At 39.6% G+C, this 15,974-nt stretch overlaps 2 protein-coding genes across 2 annotated transcripts; one reads left to right on the forward strand and one right to left on the reverse strand.

The window, feature by feature from the left end:
- Window positions 1-526: 526 nt before the first annotated feature.
- Window positions 527-5,795, reverse strand: LOC111644236 (ras-related protein Rab-29-like). The gene is made up of 5 exons (XM_023393025.2): window positions 5,352-5,795; window positions 4,026-4,097; window positions 3,754-3,935; window positions 2,738-2,859; window positions 527-2,475 (listed from the first exon to the last, which is right to left on the reverse strand). The coding sequence occupies exons 1-5, from the start codon at window positions 5,467-5,469 to the stop codon at window positions 2,346-2,348; spliced, it is 624 nt and encodes a 207-aa protein (XP_023248793.1). The 5' UTR covers window positions 5,470-5,795; the 3' UTR covers window positions 527-2,345.
- A 5,016-nt stretch (window positions 5,796-10,811) lies between these two features.
- On the forward strand, window positions 10,812-13,431 carry tmem81 (transmembrane protein 81). The gene is made up of 4 exons (XM_023392940.2): window positions 10,812-11,065; window positions 11,175-11,320; window positions 12,780-12,895; window positions 13,201-13,431. The coding sequence occupies exons 1-4, from the start codon at window positions 10,826-10,828 to the stop codon at window positions 13,341-13,343; spliced, it is 645 nt and encodes a 214-aa protein (XP_023248708.1). The 5' UTR covers window positions 10,812-10,825; the 3' UTR covers window positions 13,344-13,431.
- Window positions 13,432-15,974: the final 2,543 nt, after the last annotated feature.

The raw sequence follows: 15,974 nt of genomic DNA on the forward strand, positions 1-15,974 counted from the left end.
GCTGTCTTCAATCACTTGTATGAAATCTGTTGCTTGATGCCCAATGTTAGGCATCTGACAGCTTTATCGTTTCAAGGCCTGGATGGACATGAAATTTTCTCCTCTCAATCATGCTCTTTGCATTCAGCAGTTTAAACATCTCCACTTTGGGATTCTGGGTAAGTGTTTGATCAATTATATGGCTGTGTTTTGTTCCCAATCACAACAACGCTGCATTCTCCATAGCAGTGTTGGCTGTGGTGCTTTATTAAGGGCCAATCTTCATACTTAAAACTGATAGAAAACGAGACTTCTCATGAACAAGGTTTAAATTATGACTCTCATGTTCCTGTGTGAGGTAGACTGCGGATGTCAAATCAATAACATAAAATAACAGAAAACTTTGAAATGGGAAATTAGAGTGAAGATATATACTGCACCTCTTCCCACTTTGAAACTCTATAACAAATGTTGGACTGAAGTTGTATTTTATTCTATTTATTAAATAGCTAATATCAGTAATGACAGATAAATAACAAACATGGTGTTTTACATAGCTTTTTGACTTTATTAAAAATGTTTTAACCATATGGCAAACACTCACTGACTTTGACTCGAAGACAGAGATATACCCGCAAACATCAGCTGTCAAAGGCGCGTGTTGACAAACCAAAAGCAGAATTTCCGACATTGTGTGTGAGCTTTTAGACGTCTCAAAGGCACATGCACATCCATGTGCCTATGTTTGACACGCATTAAAAGCACACACAAATCCAACAGCACCTTCACACCATTTGCCCCACGCACCTCTCGTTGTTAGCAAGGGGACATCATGTGTCTGACTGACTCAGTGTGTCTGAGTTGGCTGCTGTGCTGAGCACGCTCCACACCTCGTTCTCACACCGAGAGGCCTTCCCTTTAATAACCATACTGCTCCTTCTGGTTCTCTTCACTCCTCCTTGTCCCAGGCCTCTCCTCCTTGTCCTCACCGTCTGCCTCTCTCTGTCACTCAAATGATAACAGACAATTGGTTGAGGCTTTACACTGTAGCTTCTGATGTCTATAAAGCTTCTGTCTGAACTTTTCAGACATCACCTGTCAGTCAAACAGTATGAGTGAGAGGTTCACAGTCATTGGATTTTGCGTTTATGCAAATTTGGTTTCTGTAGGTAATGTTCTTTTCTTCCTCTGTTTAACCATAGTGACAGTGACTGCCCCTGCTAAATACTCGTTCTCCATCTCTCAAACTTTTTCTGGAGAAATACAGAGCAAATGACATTTACTCAAATTTAAAGGAGCTATTTGTACATTTTGTACAGCTAATGTTCGTATTAACAGCTGTTTATTTTCCAGTCTAGAAGAAATGTTGAGAGTTCAGCATCAAACTTCATACCTTTAACCACAAAGAGCTGTCTCCAGCGGTGGAAAAGCAACGCCAATGTTAACTCTTGTCTCTATGACGTCCTTTCTTCTACTGAAGTTAGCATGCGAACCAGTTAGCCCTATATGGCAGAAAAACTTATAAATAGCACCTTTAAAGATTATATATTTGTTATTCACGGGGAGTTCCCCTCACACACCTAAGGGTTACAATACAAACGTTTGCCATACTCATACATACAGTTACACAATTTAACACTCACACTTAGTTGATTGACAGAAAAGTGATCAGCAACTATTTCTAAACCGATTCATCTTTTCACTCTTTTATCAAGCAAATATGTGATATATCATAATAAACTGAATATCTCTGACATTTACAGACATCACCTTGGACTCTGGCATTTTTTCTCGATTTTTAATCTAACGATAATTTGAATAAATAATTGGTAGATTAGTCTGTAATGTAAATGTGGTCATTAGCGTTTTTTGGGTCCCAAAAACTGGGGTCAGTGGGACAGAAAAAGAAAAAGACTTTTGGCTTTGTGACAGTAAATCTCTGGTCTGGTGATTCCTCTCAGGTACATTATCCTCACTGAGGATTTATAATTGTATATTGTCTTTTTAGTGTGATACTCAAATAATTAGTGTCTATTAAGGAAGTGCACTCTCTGCCTCAGATCCACGCAGACCCACACATAACCACCACAGAACTGTCCAGCAGACCCTGTCTCAAAACAGACTTCCCAGTTGGAAAGGTTTACTATAAGATTAAAGTGCACTGGTTACAAAACACCAACATTAACATGTAGGATGCCTCTCCTGGTGCCTCGTCTGTGCTCTTCTACTGCTGGACACGGAGAGCATCACTAAGTGCTTGAGGGTTAAGTGCCTTGCTCAGTGGCACCTAAAACTGATTCAGGATGTAGACTGATGAGCAGTTCCTGGTGTTTGCTGGACTCTGTGGTATGGATGAAAGTAGTGTTTCAGCAGCAGCCTGCCGCTCTGCTGCTGCTGCTGTCCTCGGATTCCAGTTGAGGATTAACACTGTCTTCAGGTCCAGGTTGGACCGAGTCCAGATTCGACTTAACCGACAGGATCTCCTGCACCAGCCTCCTGAAACAAAGCAGATTTAGTGACATTTAGTGAATGTGAATTATATTACAACAGATTTCATATTTAAGGATCTATCAGTGGATTAGAGTAGCATGCCTTACATTATGAAAACTACAGATACGGAATAAACTTGCATTGTATTTGCTATTTATAGCTAAAATGACCCAATCTTTCTTTATATACTGGAGCCTGTTTCCTCAAAAATTTTCTCTCTGGTCATATTGTATCATCTGTACTTGTTCTGTTTTTGGATCCCAGTTACCTCATAGCCTCTCCAATGTTCGTGTTGTCTTTGACTGAGGTCTCCATCCACGCAACGAAGCCATTAGCCTTACTGAATCTGTTGATGCTTTCTGCTGACACAACCCGCTGAGCGAGGTCACACTGCACAGACACAGACAGGCACATAGACAGACAGACAGTTTGTTGTTGTGAGGTGTGTGACTTTCTGCAGTCACCACCCTCAGCCAGCCCCAGCTGCACCCACCCGGACCCACCATCCAACTTTGCAGGATTTGGTTTTATCTGAGTGTTTTTTTTTTTTTACCTGAAATCTCTGTTGTTACTAGAGCTCCACGGAGAAGCCTTAGAGAGGAGATGTAAAAACTACACTGAAAAGGTTTTTGGCACTAAAAACCACAAAAACATCTTCTTATGGATCAACACTTAAAATACGTATAACACAGGAGAAGTGTAAAATATGGGACCTTTAAAAAAGGTGAAAAACTATTAATGAAAGCTGCATTTTTCCAAATGCTGAACTATGTACAAAGAAAATGAAAAGACAGACGTATGGCTGAGTTCATGGTGGAGAAAATTATGCCATGCATGCCATGTTTTCAGGAGAAGGCAAAAGCCAAACCCTGTGTAAAGTAAAATAAATTACTCCAGACTCTTATAATAGTTGGTTTTGTTTGATTTTAAAAAGATTTGAGTGAAGAATTTTAGGCTTTCCATTGTTAATCTGCATTTTCTTTCTTTCTTTCTTTCTTTCTTTCTTTCTTTCTTTAGAAGATATTTTTCTGGAGAACAATTTTAAAAAGTTTAGCTTTAGGAAACTTTTGTAAAGGAACATAATTGAATTTGAGAAAATGATCAACTTTATTCATTGGTTTCACTGAATATTTTTCAAAACACTGAGAAGCAAAGGCTGTAAGAGGCTGTGAGCCTAAAGTGTTCATCAAGCGACCACACAAGCTAACAACATGTAGCTTACAAATTAGTTCGGAGCCAGAGGAGTCTCATGATATCATTCATTAGTTCAATACTCTGAATCACCTTATTGGCCAGCAGGATGCAGGGGATTGAGTGTCCGTTGGGCAGTATGGCCTTGTTGTCCAGGTCCTGTTTCCAATGGCGACAGTTGAGGAAACTGGACGTGCTGGTGACGTCAAACATCATCACACAGCCCAGCGCGCCTTTATAATATATCCTGGTCATGGATATGAAACGCTCCTGGCCTGAAAGGAGGACACAAAGTTCACTGTGTCATCCATCTATCCCTCCGTCCCGTTCATCCTTCCATTCATTAACTGTAAAATGTTTTGTACCTGCGACATCCCACAGCTGCAGTCTGACTTTCTCTTTATCCGACCAGTGCAGCAGCTTCACCGAGAAATCCACTAGAGAGTGAAAGAAAATACAGTTTAGCAACAGAAACAGAAGTGAAGACAGAAATCTATTTTCATACAAAATTCTCACAATATTAAGAAATATGAAATTCCCCCCCAAACGTTGTAGATATTCATTCCCTTCCAAAGGAAGAGATACTCAAACTCTCCTTTACAAAATGGTTCATGTGGCAGAATTGGAGAATTTATTGTAGTAGTCGAAGTGTTGATCCATAGGAAGACATATTTTTGATTTTATGAAACAAAAACCATCTCAGTGCAGTTTTACATCTCTCTCAGGCTTTTCTTTGGACCTCCAGTAACAACAGAAAAAAAGTCACAACTTTGTGGTCACAACAAACCAGTCACTACTTTCAATCATGCCCCAGGCCCCGCCCACCTGGACCCACCATCCAACCTTGCAGTGTTCACCTGAAATCTGCTATATTTTCATTCGGTCACTCAGAAAACAGCCAGCCAATCAGAAGAGACGCTCAGAGCATCATAAAGTTACAGAAGTCCTGACGGCTCATTTTTTGTCCTGTTGGCGTAAATACTCACTCGAGCACCAAATGTGTAATATAGTAATGTGTGGCTGAAAACGATTTCCAGTAAATGCATTATTTACTTCTGTTTCCTTTGCTAAAAACCAAAAACCTACAGCCATGCTAGTGTCCTTGTTACACTGGCACAAACCAACAGACCCATATTGACATGGTTAGAACTAAACTGCCTCCATGGCTAAAACTGAAACGATATATTTTGACCAGATTTGACAAAATATTTCTTACGTACGATGCAGCGACAAAGCCTGAGTGTCACAGACAAAGAAGGAAAGACAGGAAGTTTTAAGAGGTTGACTACTTGTTGTTGGTTTCGGTCTTTTTATGGGGTTTGTTGGCAATAAAACTTATAACATCAGCCTTGTCCTGTTTTTAGATATTTCATAAGAAGTGCATATGTTCGATGTAATGTAAAGCACCACTTTTTGTTTTAATTCTTTACTTTTTTTTATGAACATGCCTTGTTGTTTTTGACCAAAACATCACACCAATAAAACTTCAATGAACAGGAAGAATGCCTGAGATCAAATTGCCATTATAAGGTGAAAACAAGCCACATCTCACTTTACTGACAGGTGAGGCGAGCATTTCATGTTGGAGATTGCTCAACTTATACACACACTCTACACACACAAACACCAATCTCAGGATCCTGCACAGTCACATTTTTCTGCAGAGCCCTGATAAACAGCAGCAGCCGTACCTCCCACCGTCATCTTGTACGTCTTGTTGAACTGTCCGTTGACGTAGCGATGCACAAAGGAGGATTTCCCAACATCTCCATCGCCAACAATCAGTATTTTCAGCAGGTGCTCGGTCATCACTCTCCTCCGTTAGATCTCGACATGTGAGACGTCTCAGCGTGAAAAGGTGTCGGCAGCTCAAAGTTCAAACCTCATGTCAGGAAATGTGTTTTATAAGGCTGACAGGCAAAACTGCTTCCTGTAGCTGAACAAACGCTGCATCATTCTTACTTTACCTCAGCCTTTCTTTGCATGTACTGACTCTGAACCTTTTATTTACCTTGTCAGGCTTAAATGTAGATAGATAACCTTCTTTCACTATATTGTGCCAAATCCAAACCTACAATATATTTTCCCATCAGAAACTCTACAAACGATGCTGACTGCCTGTCTCTCTCTCAAGCACAGTGGTCTCATCTACCAGTTTTGTTTTCTGGTAGGAAGTTGCCAAAGGCTGGACATTAGTTTAGTGGTAAACCACTCCCTCAGGCAACAGGAAACTGTCAATGAATCTGTGCAGACTTTGGTTAATCTTTGTTTCCCTCCACCAACAGTCGCCTGCTCTTCATTCTCTTGCTCATTCAACAGGGGAAATCCAGGGAGGGAGTTATGGTTTGCTCATTTTCATTCATTGCACACAATGTGCATGGAATATGTAAAGGCAAGGTTCAAAATGGCAAAACAAGTTCAATTAACTCAAGATATTAAACTGAATCACACAGTCAGTCATTCTTTTTCCAGTTTAAAGAGTCAGTTCTTCATTTGACACAAAGAACTACTTCATTTCAAACTGGATAGTTCTTCATTTTACATGAATAACTTACTTCTACAACTACAGCTGCTGAAACCAGTTTGTACCAGAGTCAGTACAAAGCCAAAATGTGAAGCTGTTCAGTGAATTTAAAAGTCTATGGGGGTCAGGCCTGAATTCAAATTGAATTGAATTCAAGAGTTAGGTTAGAATTGTCATGAAACCAAACAACCAGGACTTCATTTAACATGCAATAAAGATATACAACCAGTTTCCGTCATGTCTATTTTCTTCAACCTACATATGTATATATTTTTTTTATGTTACTTTAAAAAAAATATATCAACCACTCCCCTATAATTGTTCACTGTTGTGATAAAGACTTATATATAATTATATATAATGACTGCTTAGATATTAAGCTGTAATTCAAATATTGTGACCGGAACTAGTTTGTCCCCACAATCAATCAACACTTGGTTAAGGTTGATGAAAGATTGTGGTTAATAAAAAGCAGAACATGAATTACAGGTCTGTGATGGGAATCAAGCTCCAATCTCCTGCATGAAAGTCAAACATGCTTCACGCCCATCCACCCACCTCAACCTCCACTCCCTTTACTTCGTGCCTGGCTACATAAATGATGCAACACAGCTCGCACTGGCACCTAATGTTGGCATCGGACATAAATCATGAGGCACAAAATCATCGTCCAGCATGGCTGTAATTCCACCTGGCACGCCTCCTCTTCCTCCCTCTGTTCTTATGTTCTTATTCAACTTCCTCCTTTTCCACCTCTCCTCCATCACACCCACCCTCCTCTGCCTTCCTTCTGTTCCATCCCACCTCCTCATCCTCATTCATTTTGCTGTCCTCTTTTTATTCTTTTTACATTTTTGTTCTTACACAAACACACTGAAGCATGTGGTGTGGACCACATTAACAGTTTTACCGGTTTGCCAACTAGGCCACTGTTACTGGCTACTGAACATGTTTCAGTCCCCCACTGATGCTGAATCATCTTCGTGACTCTCTTCATGCATATTATTGTTGTTTGTGTGTCTTTGCGTCTTGGTCCTTTTCCCAGTATCAGTCACAGTTTGAAAATAGCCCAGCTCACTGTTAATGTTCTAATTAATCCATAATCTCTGGGTTTTTTCCAGGTACTTTGAAAGCGGATACTCCAGTTGTACCTGTGATGATACGTGATGATACAGAATTTTCAGAACGAGTATTTGTGATTTTCATTTGCACAGGATTAATAAGTACGACAATGTTTCCAATGTGCTGTAATTCTCTGCTTTCAAAGTGTCACTCACATTCATCTGAGACGTATTTTGAGGAACATTAAGTAGAGTTTTGTCTTTTATCACAACTGCACTGCCAGATGAGAAAAGAATTGCTGTAATTTGTGAAAAATGTTACGGTCCAACAAAGAGAGTAAAGAGTAAGAGTCAAATCAAGCCGGGCCAAAAGGTGGACACCACAGGAGCCTGGCTACTCGTTTATACACAGACTAATCAGTGAGTCGGTGAAATGAATCTTCCTGACAGCTCCACTCTACCCTCCAGGATCCTGCAGGGAAAGACCATGGAGGAGGGAAGCCTGTCCACAGATGGTCGTCACACTTTATAAAAAGGAATTTCACCCAAGAAAAATGTATAAATAAATCATCATCATCAACACCAAAAATGAAAACACCTTCTTGTCCGATTAGAAAGCTTTGCCCTGGGCTTGGCAACATCGCTGATGTAAAGCACCACGGTACACAGTATGTGATATTGGACTACACAAATAAACTTGACTTCATTTGACTTGACTTGAATACTGATTTAACAATGCTCAGTGCCAATATCTGTCCAATATATTGACCTACACTCTAAAGAACTTCTACCTACCTAGTAATGAGGAAATCAGGTCAACTCTAATTCTGATCATTTTCATAAACACACGATGTTTGTTTGAACTAAAATTACAGAGTTTGCTCTGAATATTTATCGAGGTTTACAGTTATTTTTTAAAGCATTCAAACATATTAATACTTTTTCTATGTCTGTCATTTCTCCATATACTGAGCTGGATCTTTATTTTGTCAGTTATTTGACTGCATTTGCTGCCAAATTATTTGACACTCAAGTTTCCAGCGGCATCAATGATTTGAAGGCTACACTCACTTCACAGTGCAGTACTGTTGTGCTGCTCTCTGTGGTTTCTCTCCAGTGTTTGTCTGACACCTGGTGGTCATGTTACAAACTACAGCATCAGCCACACAACGATTTGGTGTTCACTTGTTTATTCAACAAGAAAAATCCTGTATCAAGAACATGAATCAGTTCAATCTTTAGACCTAGACATTATGCTGTCACTGTTTTTCTGTACATCAGAGACAAACTAAAGTGGTACAACAGACCATCTTGTCCCCGGATGTTCACAGGTTTGAATCCTTTTCCAATTAGAATCGTGGTTTTATGTCATCAGACTGTCAATTTAATAAACTTTAATGTAACATCAAATAAAACTTTCACTTAAAACCTTAGCGTTCTATTTTCAAGAGGATGGAGGGAGTAAATACAGTATACTGTCTTGTGATGGGACCTGCAGCCTGGGACTCGGGTTGTCACGACACAGCATTCAATTCATAATCAACCATCAGATCCAACAGATGTGGCAGGTAGGACTCATAATCCTTTCATCTGTTTTTTCTTCAGCTCGCCTTTCAATTCAGCTTTACAAAGAGGGTGAGTGCACTTTAACTTTCATAGCAGCTTCACCTTTACCTTTAAACACAGAGGCACCAAACTGCAAGCCACAGCTCCAGTGTGTTAGTTTCATACAGTCTTTTCAGGGCTAAACACTGGTTTTGGGGAGGACCTAAGTTACTTTAAAGCTATACTATGTGTAATATGAAAGGTATCACTTATAAATCAAACCCCACAGAGAATAATCAAATCAAAGTCACAGTTTGTCTAAGATTTTTAGCCCATTCTGGCTCATTGTTTTGGTTTTACAGCACAGAAAGGAAAACTCAGACCCAATGTACACTACCTGCCCAGCGCCAAACAGCAGACAGACAGAATTAAAAGGGCAGTGAATGTTGCTGATTTTTTACAAATTAACGCTAAAGTTACGCTGTGTCTGCTGGATGTGTAAACATTTAACTGTTTGGCAACATGTTATTCTTAGCAGCTTTATAAAGTCATATTATGTAAGATGTTGTGTTTCCAGCTTGTTTCACTGCCCCCAAGGAGCAAAGGGAAGTTGATGAATGCAGCTTTAATTAAATCGTTATCTATCTTTTATTCTAACAAACTGCAACACTGTAAATGAATGATTTATATATTTCCATATATAACATTTGATATAAATTGTGTATGGTCATCAGAAGAGGATGGAGTGAAGAAACGAAGCCTGGACACTTAAGCGACCTGGATACGATATCGTCAGGTTAGGAAAACGTTTAGGCCAGGGGTGTCCAAACCTTTTGCAAAGAGGGCCAGATTTGGTCAGGTGAAAATGTGTGGGGTCCGACCATTCAGCCTGACATTCTTTGAACCATTAACATTAAATACAAATTAACTATTTTATGAAATTTTTATTGCAAACGGCATACTTCTTTTTTTTTTCCTTTTCAAGTTTTTGCCAAAATCTCTCTGCCTTTCATATTTGAAGAACATAAAATGAAGAAAAAGTCTGTCTGGAAAAAAAACTTTTGGGAAGATCAAACATATCTAGGTTCATTTGAAACATTACATATTATCCACTATTAAATGCTCACTGTAAACTTCTAAATTCAAAACAGTGGCCTGTGCATATTCAAAACTGTGGTTTTGATCATCACATAAAAATCAATTCACTGAGATTTTAGAATTTATTCACCTCAGAGGACTAAACACATATCTTGCCTGCACTAATGTGAAGGGTGATACTGAGATCTTCACTGCAGTATGTAGGCCTAGTCCAGGTCTGGCTCAAAAACAGTGGTTTTGATGCGCATGACGTCACGCAGGTGAGAGTCACTTAGTCTCGTCCTCACGCGGCTCTTGTTAATGTTCATAACCGAGATTGTCTTCTCGCACAAGTATGTCGAGTCAAACAAACTCAGCATTTTCTTAGCAAATGTTCAAATCTCTTGGAACCTGCCTTCATCCAGCTGGAGGTAGAAGTTGACAAGAGGGAGCTGTTGGTGCCGACTGCTTCGTAATTCAGCGGGAAAAATACTCCAATTTCCACTTGTCCTGGAAGCGGCGGCCCTCGCTGTCAACTTCTCTGTTTTTAGTTACAGTCGCCATGTCAGAAATGGGCTGAAAGGATCACACAAGGGTCGAGAGTGCGGCCACAGGTCTACTGCCATCTTCTGGTGAAATGTAAAATAGCTTTTTTTGTACGCGTGTATTTTATACTATGTGTTGCCTGGCAACAGTTCATAGAACCAGTCCAGTTCCGGAATTATTTGTGTTGGCATAACACGCATAATCTGTTGTTGCTGTTAACAAATATGGCGCTGGTATAACTGTTGTCACAGCCGTGCTGATACTCGGTACAACACTTTGGTACAACATCGTTCCCTCTCGTGTGATGCTGCTTAAATTTTCTTTAGAATGGTTAATGACAACTGACTTTGTGGATTCAGTAGAAAAACTAAAAACTTTCTTGTTTTCGGCAGATCTCCATTCACACTTTGAGATGCAGCGTATATCTACAGGGCTTCGCCTACCTCCTCTCCTCTTCTTCTTCCTCCTCTTCTTCCGACCTCTGACCTCAGGGGACCTGGAGGAGGTGGATAATGTGCCAGTGGAGGTCATCGTGGACAGCTCCCCCTGCAGCACCACTTGCGGGCTGGGGCTTAAAACTCAAACCCTGTGTTTGATGAAAGACGGCGAGAGAGCGATGGAAGAAGGCGGGAGGAGTGGAAACGGAGCAGAGGTAACAGAGACACACCCTAGACATCTAAAACGAAATGTTTGAGATGAGCAGGAGAAGGGAAATAGCTCAGACTTTTATAACATAATGTGGACATGTGGCTGAATGGAAGGTGTCGGAGGCGTGTCGTGTTCGCAAGGTCAAGTGTCAGGAGTCGTGGCAGTGCGGCCTCAGGACGATGACTGTGACTTCAGGGCAGAGGGTGGAGATCGACTGTCTGGGAGAAGTCATGCAGGCGATGGGGAGGTTCTCCTGGAGGTAAGGACGGAGGAGTAGGGGAGAGAGGAGTGATTCATTCTCTATTAATTGTAGCCAAGCAAACTCTAGACCTACTTCTTTAGTCTGACTTTGAATTGGATTATATTTATTTATGTATATATGTATGTATGGATTGTTTTCCTGTTGATACCCTACCTTTTATTTCTGGTTTTACTCACTTCAGTACACCTCCTCTCTTTTAGTATTTTAATATCTTTTTCACACTTCACTTTTCTATTATTGTTTTGTTTTTCTCTCTTTGTTTTTTTCTCTACTTCTGGTGTTTCCTCATTACACATTTATGAGATTCATGATTGCGATTCCTGGGTTCCTGAGTCCTTTATTTATAATCTGGTCGTTCACGCTTTGTGCATGGATTGTGATGTGGTGGGGGTTGTTTTCATTGTGAAAAGCACTTTGTGCTGAGTGATTGATTGAATAGAACATGAAAATTAGCCTCATCCTGTAATACTAGATGACAATTTCAGAATAAAATGAACTGAATTTGGCTGCATCAACATACACTTAATCAGATGGTGTCAAACACAAAAACTGGACTGTAATTCGATTTCTCTCTCAGCCTGACCTAAGATGACCTATTTTACAGAGACATCTTGGATCCTGTCTGCACATATCAAACCTGCAGCCAAAAAAATGTGTGCGACTTTTCATTTGAAAAACAAATCAAAAATGTTGTTCTGCCAAGCTTTTATTCATATCCGTTAGATTATTATAAGACATTGTAAAAAAAAAAAAAAAATAAAATCTTGCAACTTCGGCTGCTCAGCTTTTAACAAATAGTATAAGACAAGATCATGTCATCCCTTTTTTCGCCTCTCCTCACTGGTTCAGTTGATGATGAAGATGTTACTGACCTTTTAAAGCACTTCCTGGTTCAGCCCCTCAACTGCATTTCTGAATTGCTTCTAAATTCCAGCTCAAGATTAAAAGGTGACTGTGCTTTTGCTGTCAAGGCGCCTCAGCTCTGGCACCCCTCTGCCTGAGTTTCCGACGGTTCCAGAGTCAGTGACAACTTTGAAACCACCTTTTTTTTTTTTTTTTAAAGCCTTTTTCCCTTTAGGGTCCCTGTCGGTCTGGGGCAGAGGCTGACTTTGCCGTGTTGGTAATCTAGCATTGCCTCAACAGCAGAGTGTAAAATTTCCATATTTTACTAGGAATAACTGCAATAGCTTACAATGCAAGTAAAATTCATAAATTCCGAGCCCTATAAGTCTCACACACACGGACCAATTACATAACCTGTATTTTTATTTTAGTATTTAGTCTAGGTGCATTCTGACATGTAAAGATGAAAAGTCAATTAAACATCCATGAAGTTGATTCTGTCAGTGTAGAGTGTCAGATCCTATTATGTGAATATCTGATCCTGGAAGAACAACATGTGACTGCAAAATCCATTTGGTAAGAGTTTGCTGTGATTGTGTTTCCTGCGGCTCAGGGTGTTGTGGCGTTATGCCAGAGGGATTATCAGCTCTGATGACTCCCTGTTTGATCGCTGGGAGGCTCCTCAGCTGGACCGAGTGATTCTGGACCCAGTTAGAGAGGAGGATGCAGGTAAACACACCTGTGCATGTTCACAAACAGGCCCATGTTATCACATTAACCAAATTTGTTGGACTCCATTTTCTGGTAGGTGGGAAAGCAGGTCTGGGGCAGGAGATATTATTAGAATTGTTAGAATTGGCAACAGAACATCCAGACAGACAGTGGTAGAGAAAGATAGGATTGTCCTACTATGAAACTATTAAGTCATCTGAAACTGCCTTTGCAGAATCAGCTATTCCAATGGATGCACTTAATACACAGACACAATCACACCTCCTGACTATAAACTAACAAACAAATCATGTGATTTCCAGGTACTTATCGCTGCGATGTGCAGGATGCCGTCTTCCGCAGGGTGAAGAGGGTTTACTGGGGGATCCGCGTTTTACCTGCAGGGGTCCTCAATCTGGACTATGACTGGAAACCAGCAAAACCAGACCGTGTAGCACCAGCATAAGATCGCCAGTCTTATCGCGGTACAGTTTGGTTTATAAATGATGGGTTTGGGGATGACACTAATGCATTTTTTTTTTTACAGTGCTATATTGTTGTGTAAATAGTAATTTAAGACAGTGTTGGAGGAAAAAAGGTACAGGTCCGGGCCAGAGACTAAGTCTAGACCTCTTTACCAACACTTAACTTTGTACAAAACTGTCAAAAAGATTAAAAAATGAAGTCACTGGAGATGATCAGAGCCTAATGCAATAGAATTTATTCTTTCACAAGAATGAAAGTGAGATCAGATCCAGATCCGAAAGACAGAGAGCCTGTGCACAATCATATATAGTTCTTTCTTAGGTGGGTTCTCCACCTATTTTCTAAAGTGAACCCATCACCCCCTTGGGAGCAATGATGTCCAGCCCTGCGTGGAATTCCCCAAACCTGCCAGGGTAGCGTAGTAGGACCAGACATCCAAGAGCCCCTCCGCCACCCCAAACCTAAGGCCCTCGTCTATTCTCAATCTGGGCCTTGCCACGGCTGCTACTCCAACACCATTGCCCCCAGGACCTTCAGACCATTTAAAAAACTTGAACATTGAAAAAACTTTAATCCCTCCAGGTTCCATTCCGTAACAATCTTACTTCAGTAGAGGCTGGTTCACATACATATCTAACCTCAGTTGTGAGTTTAGCTATTCCATTGGCTTATATAAGTTTAACATTCAGTATATTTATGATGCATAGTATATTTTGGTGATTTACCACAACAAGAGAAAAATCTTGAAACTCTTCTTGTGTTGTGGGTTGTTTTAAACCAAAAACCCCAGAATATATTTAAGCCTAAACTAACCCAAAAATAATGATCCTGCTCATCAGCTCTGTATTTGTTGTGTCTGTACACAATGTAAAATTTAAACCTCTGGCAATACTGAGAGATTTACTGGTGCTGATTATATGTAAGTCCTGCACTCCAGCTTTCAGTAAATGATCTGAGTGATTCTGTCATCACTGGTTTTTAACCACTAGTGGGGCTATGGATGTTTTTATGAGTGGATCCCTATTTAGTTTGTTCAGAGGACACACATGCATGTGCATGAACATGAGTAATGTGATATACTGTACTGTTCATTCATGAGAATGGTTTCACAGTATATCATTGATCTACAGGTGGTGGTAAGATGCAGGGAAGAAGAAGACTGTTAGTAAGTAAACATGGATGTGAACAATGCTGGTTTCAAATGTTTAATTAAGGCTTTCCAAATGTGATGAAAATGCATTCAACATGTTTGTCAGACCTCAAGGGTAACCATAAAGCATTTTGGTGAGAAACCCTGAATGTAAACTCTACAGTGAGTCAGTGAGTCCAGTCGTAAAAGGTCTTGTTTAACTCTGTGCCAGGAGATGGCAGTGGTGCTTCACATAAAGGTTTTGAAGTACAGTATGTACTGGGTTGAGTATATACAGTGTTGGTGAGGTCTGGCATCACAACCCTACATGACAAAACTCAGCTGCCACTGTGGAAAAATCCTGATTAAATGTGAGAAAGAGAAACGGACCCTCTCAGAAACAAGATTTCACAGTGTTGATGCTCATTACAACAGAAAATAAAACTGTACAAGGATGAAACATGTAGAGACAGTTCGGCTATTAGATCCTCAACGCTCATATTTACCAGTGGTTTATAGATCCATTACAAATCATTTATTAGAGCATCTTTTTGGTTTCCAGGTTAGTAATCACACGTAAAAGACTAAAAGGTGCACCTGTGTTATTTGAAAGTGATACCTACATCATAGCTCTTTTGCTAAATCAGCACGGTCTATTATTTTTCATATTCAGAAAAACGTGCAGACATTTTTTGTAACTTTACATAAAAGAAATGTGTATGAATTATTTACACCTGTAAACCTACTGGTTTATTATTTTTAAAACTAAATCAAGCAATGAATAAATAAATAAATAAACAAATGATAATGATAAAACTAATCTTAAGGACTGATTACCTTTATATTTTCAAAATCCTGTATGTGTATAATCAACATAAAAATAGCAAAAGTAAATAAAATAGTTAAAATAAGCTCCACCTCAACGACAATAATAAATTGCTTACACATGGATGCATTAGTGATACAATTCCATAATAATATGGTATAACAATATTTATACATTACAAATATATTACACTAATATACTAATAATGATCATACTAATTTGCATATATCCACTAGAAATGGATGTAACATTGGGAGAGTCACTGAATATAAATATCTTTGTACTTGGCTCCATGAAAAATTTACATTTTAATATCACATAGAAAACCTGGTCAGTAAACTGCAGCTACTTCTACATAAACAGAACCTGCTTCTCTGTGTTTAGCAGAAAAAGGATTGTTGAAGCAATTTCCCTGTCTCTGCTGGATGATGGAGATGTATTTTATAGAACTGCTGTCCACCCTCCAACTCTTAAATTCCACACGGGGTCTATCATTTTGCCCTCTGTAACCTCATAGCTATATCCAGTAATAACTCAAAGTTGAGGTTTGAAAGCTGAAGCTAGAAATTGGTTCTTCTGTGGCTGAGAGGCGAAACAAGACAAGACAAGACAAGACAACAAAAACAACACGTTTCTGTGTATATTTTTAAGTATTG

The sequence above is a fragment of the Seriola lalandi genome, unplaced genomic scaffold (genome assembly GCF_002814215.2).
Source record: "Seriola lalandi dorsalis isolate HSWRI2012SDOR001 ecotype SW California unplaced genomic scaffold, Sedor1 jcf7180002054927, whole genome shotgun sequence".
Classification (NCBI taxonomy): Eukaryota; Metazoa; Chordata; class Actinopteri; order Carangiformes; family Carangidae; genus Seriola; species Seriola lalandi.

Coding starts and splice junctions, on each gene's coding strand:
- LOC111644236 (XM_023393025.2), bottom strand. CDS start 5,469: ATGACCGAGCACCTGCTGAAAATACTGATTGTTGGCGATGGAGATGTT. Junction 2,860..3,753: donor GCATCCTGCTGGCCAATAAG/GTGATTCAGAGT, acceptor GTGTCTGTGCAG/TGTGACCTCGCTCAGCGGGT. Junction 2,476..2,737: donor AACATTGGAGAGGCTATGAG/GTAACTGGGATC, acceptor GCTTTGTTTCAG/GAGGCTGGTGCAGGAGATCC.
- tmem81 (XM_023392940.2), top strand. CDS start 10,826: ATGCAGCGTATATCTACAGGGCTTCGCCTACCTCCTCTCCTCTTCTTC. Junction 11,321..12,779: donor ATGGGGAGGTTCTCCTGGAG/GTAAGGACGGAG, acceptor CCTGCGGCTCAG/GGTGTTGTGGCGTTATGCCA. Junction 12,896..13,200: donor AGTTAGAGAGGAGGATGCAG/GTAAACACACCT, acceptor TGTGATTTCCAG/GTACTTATCGCTGCGATGTG.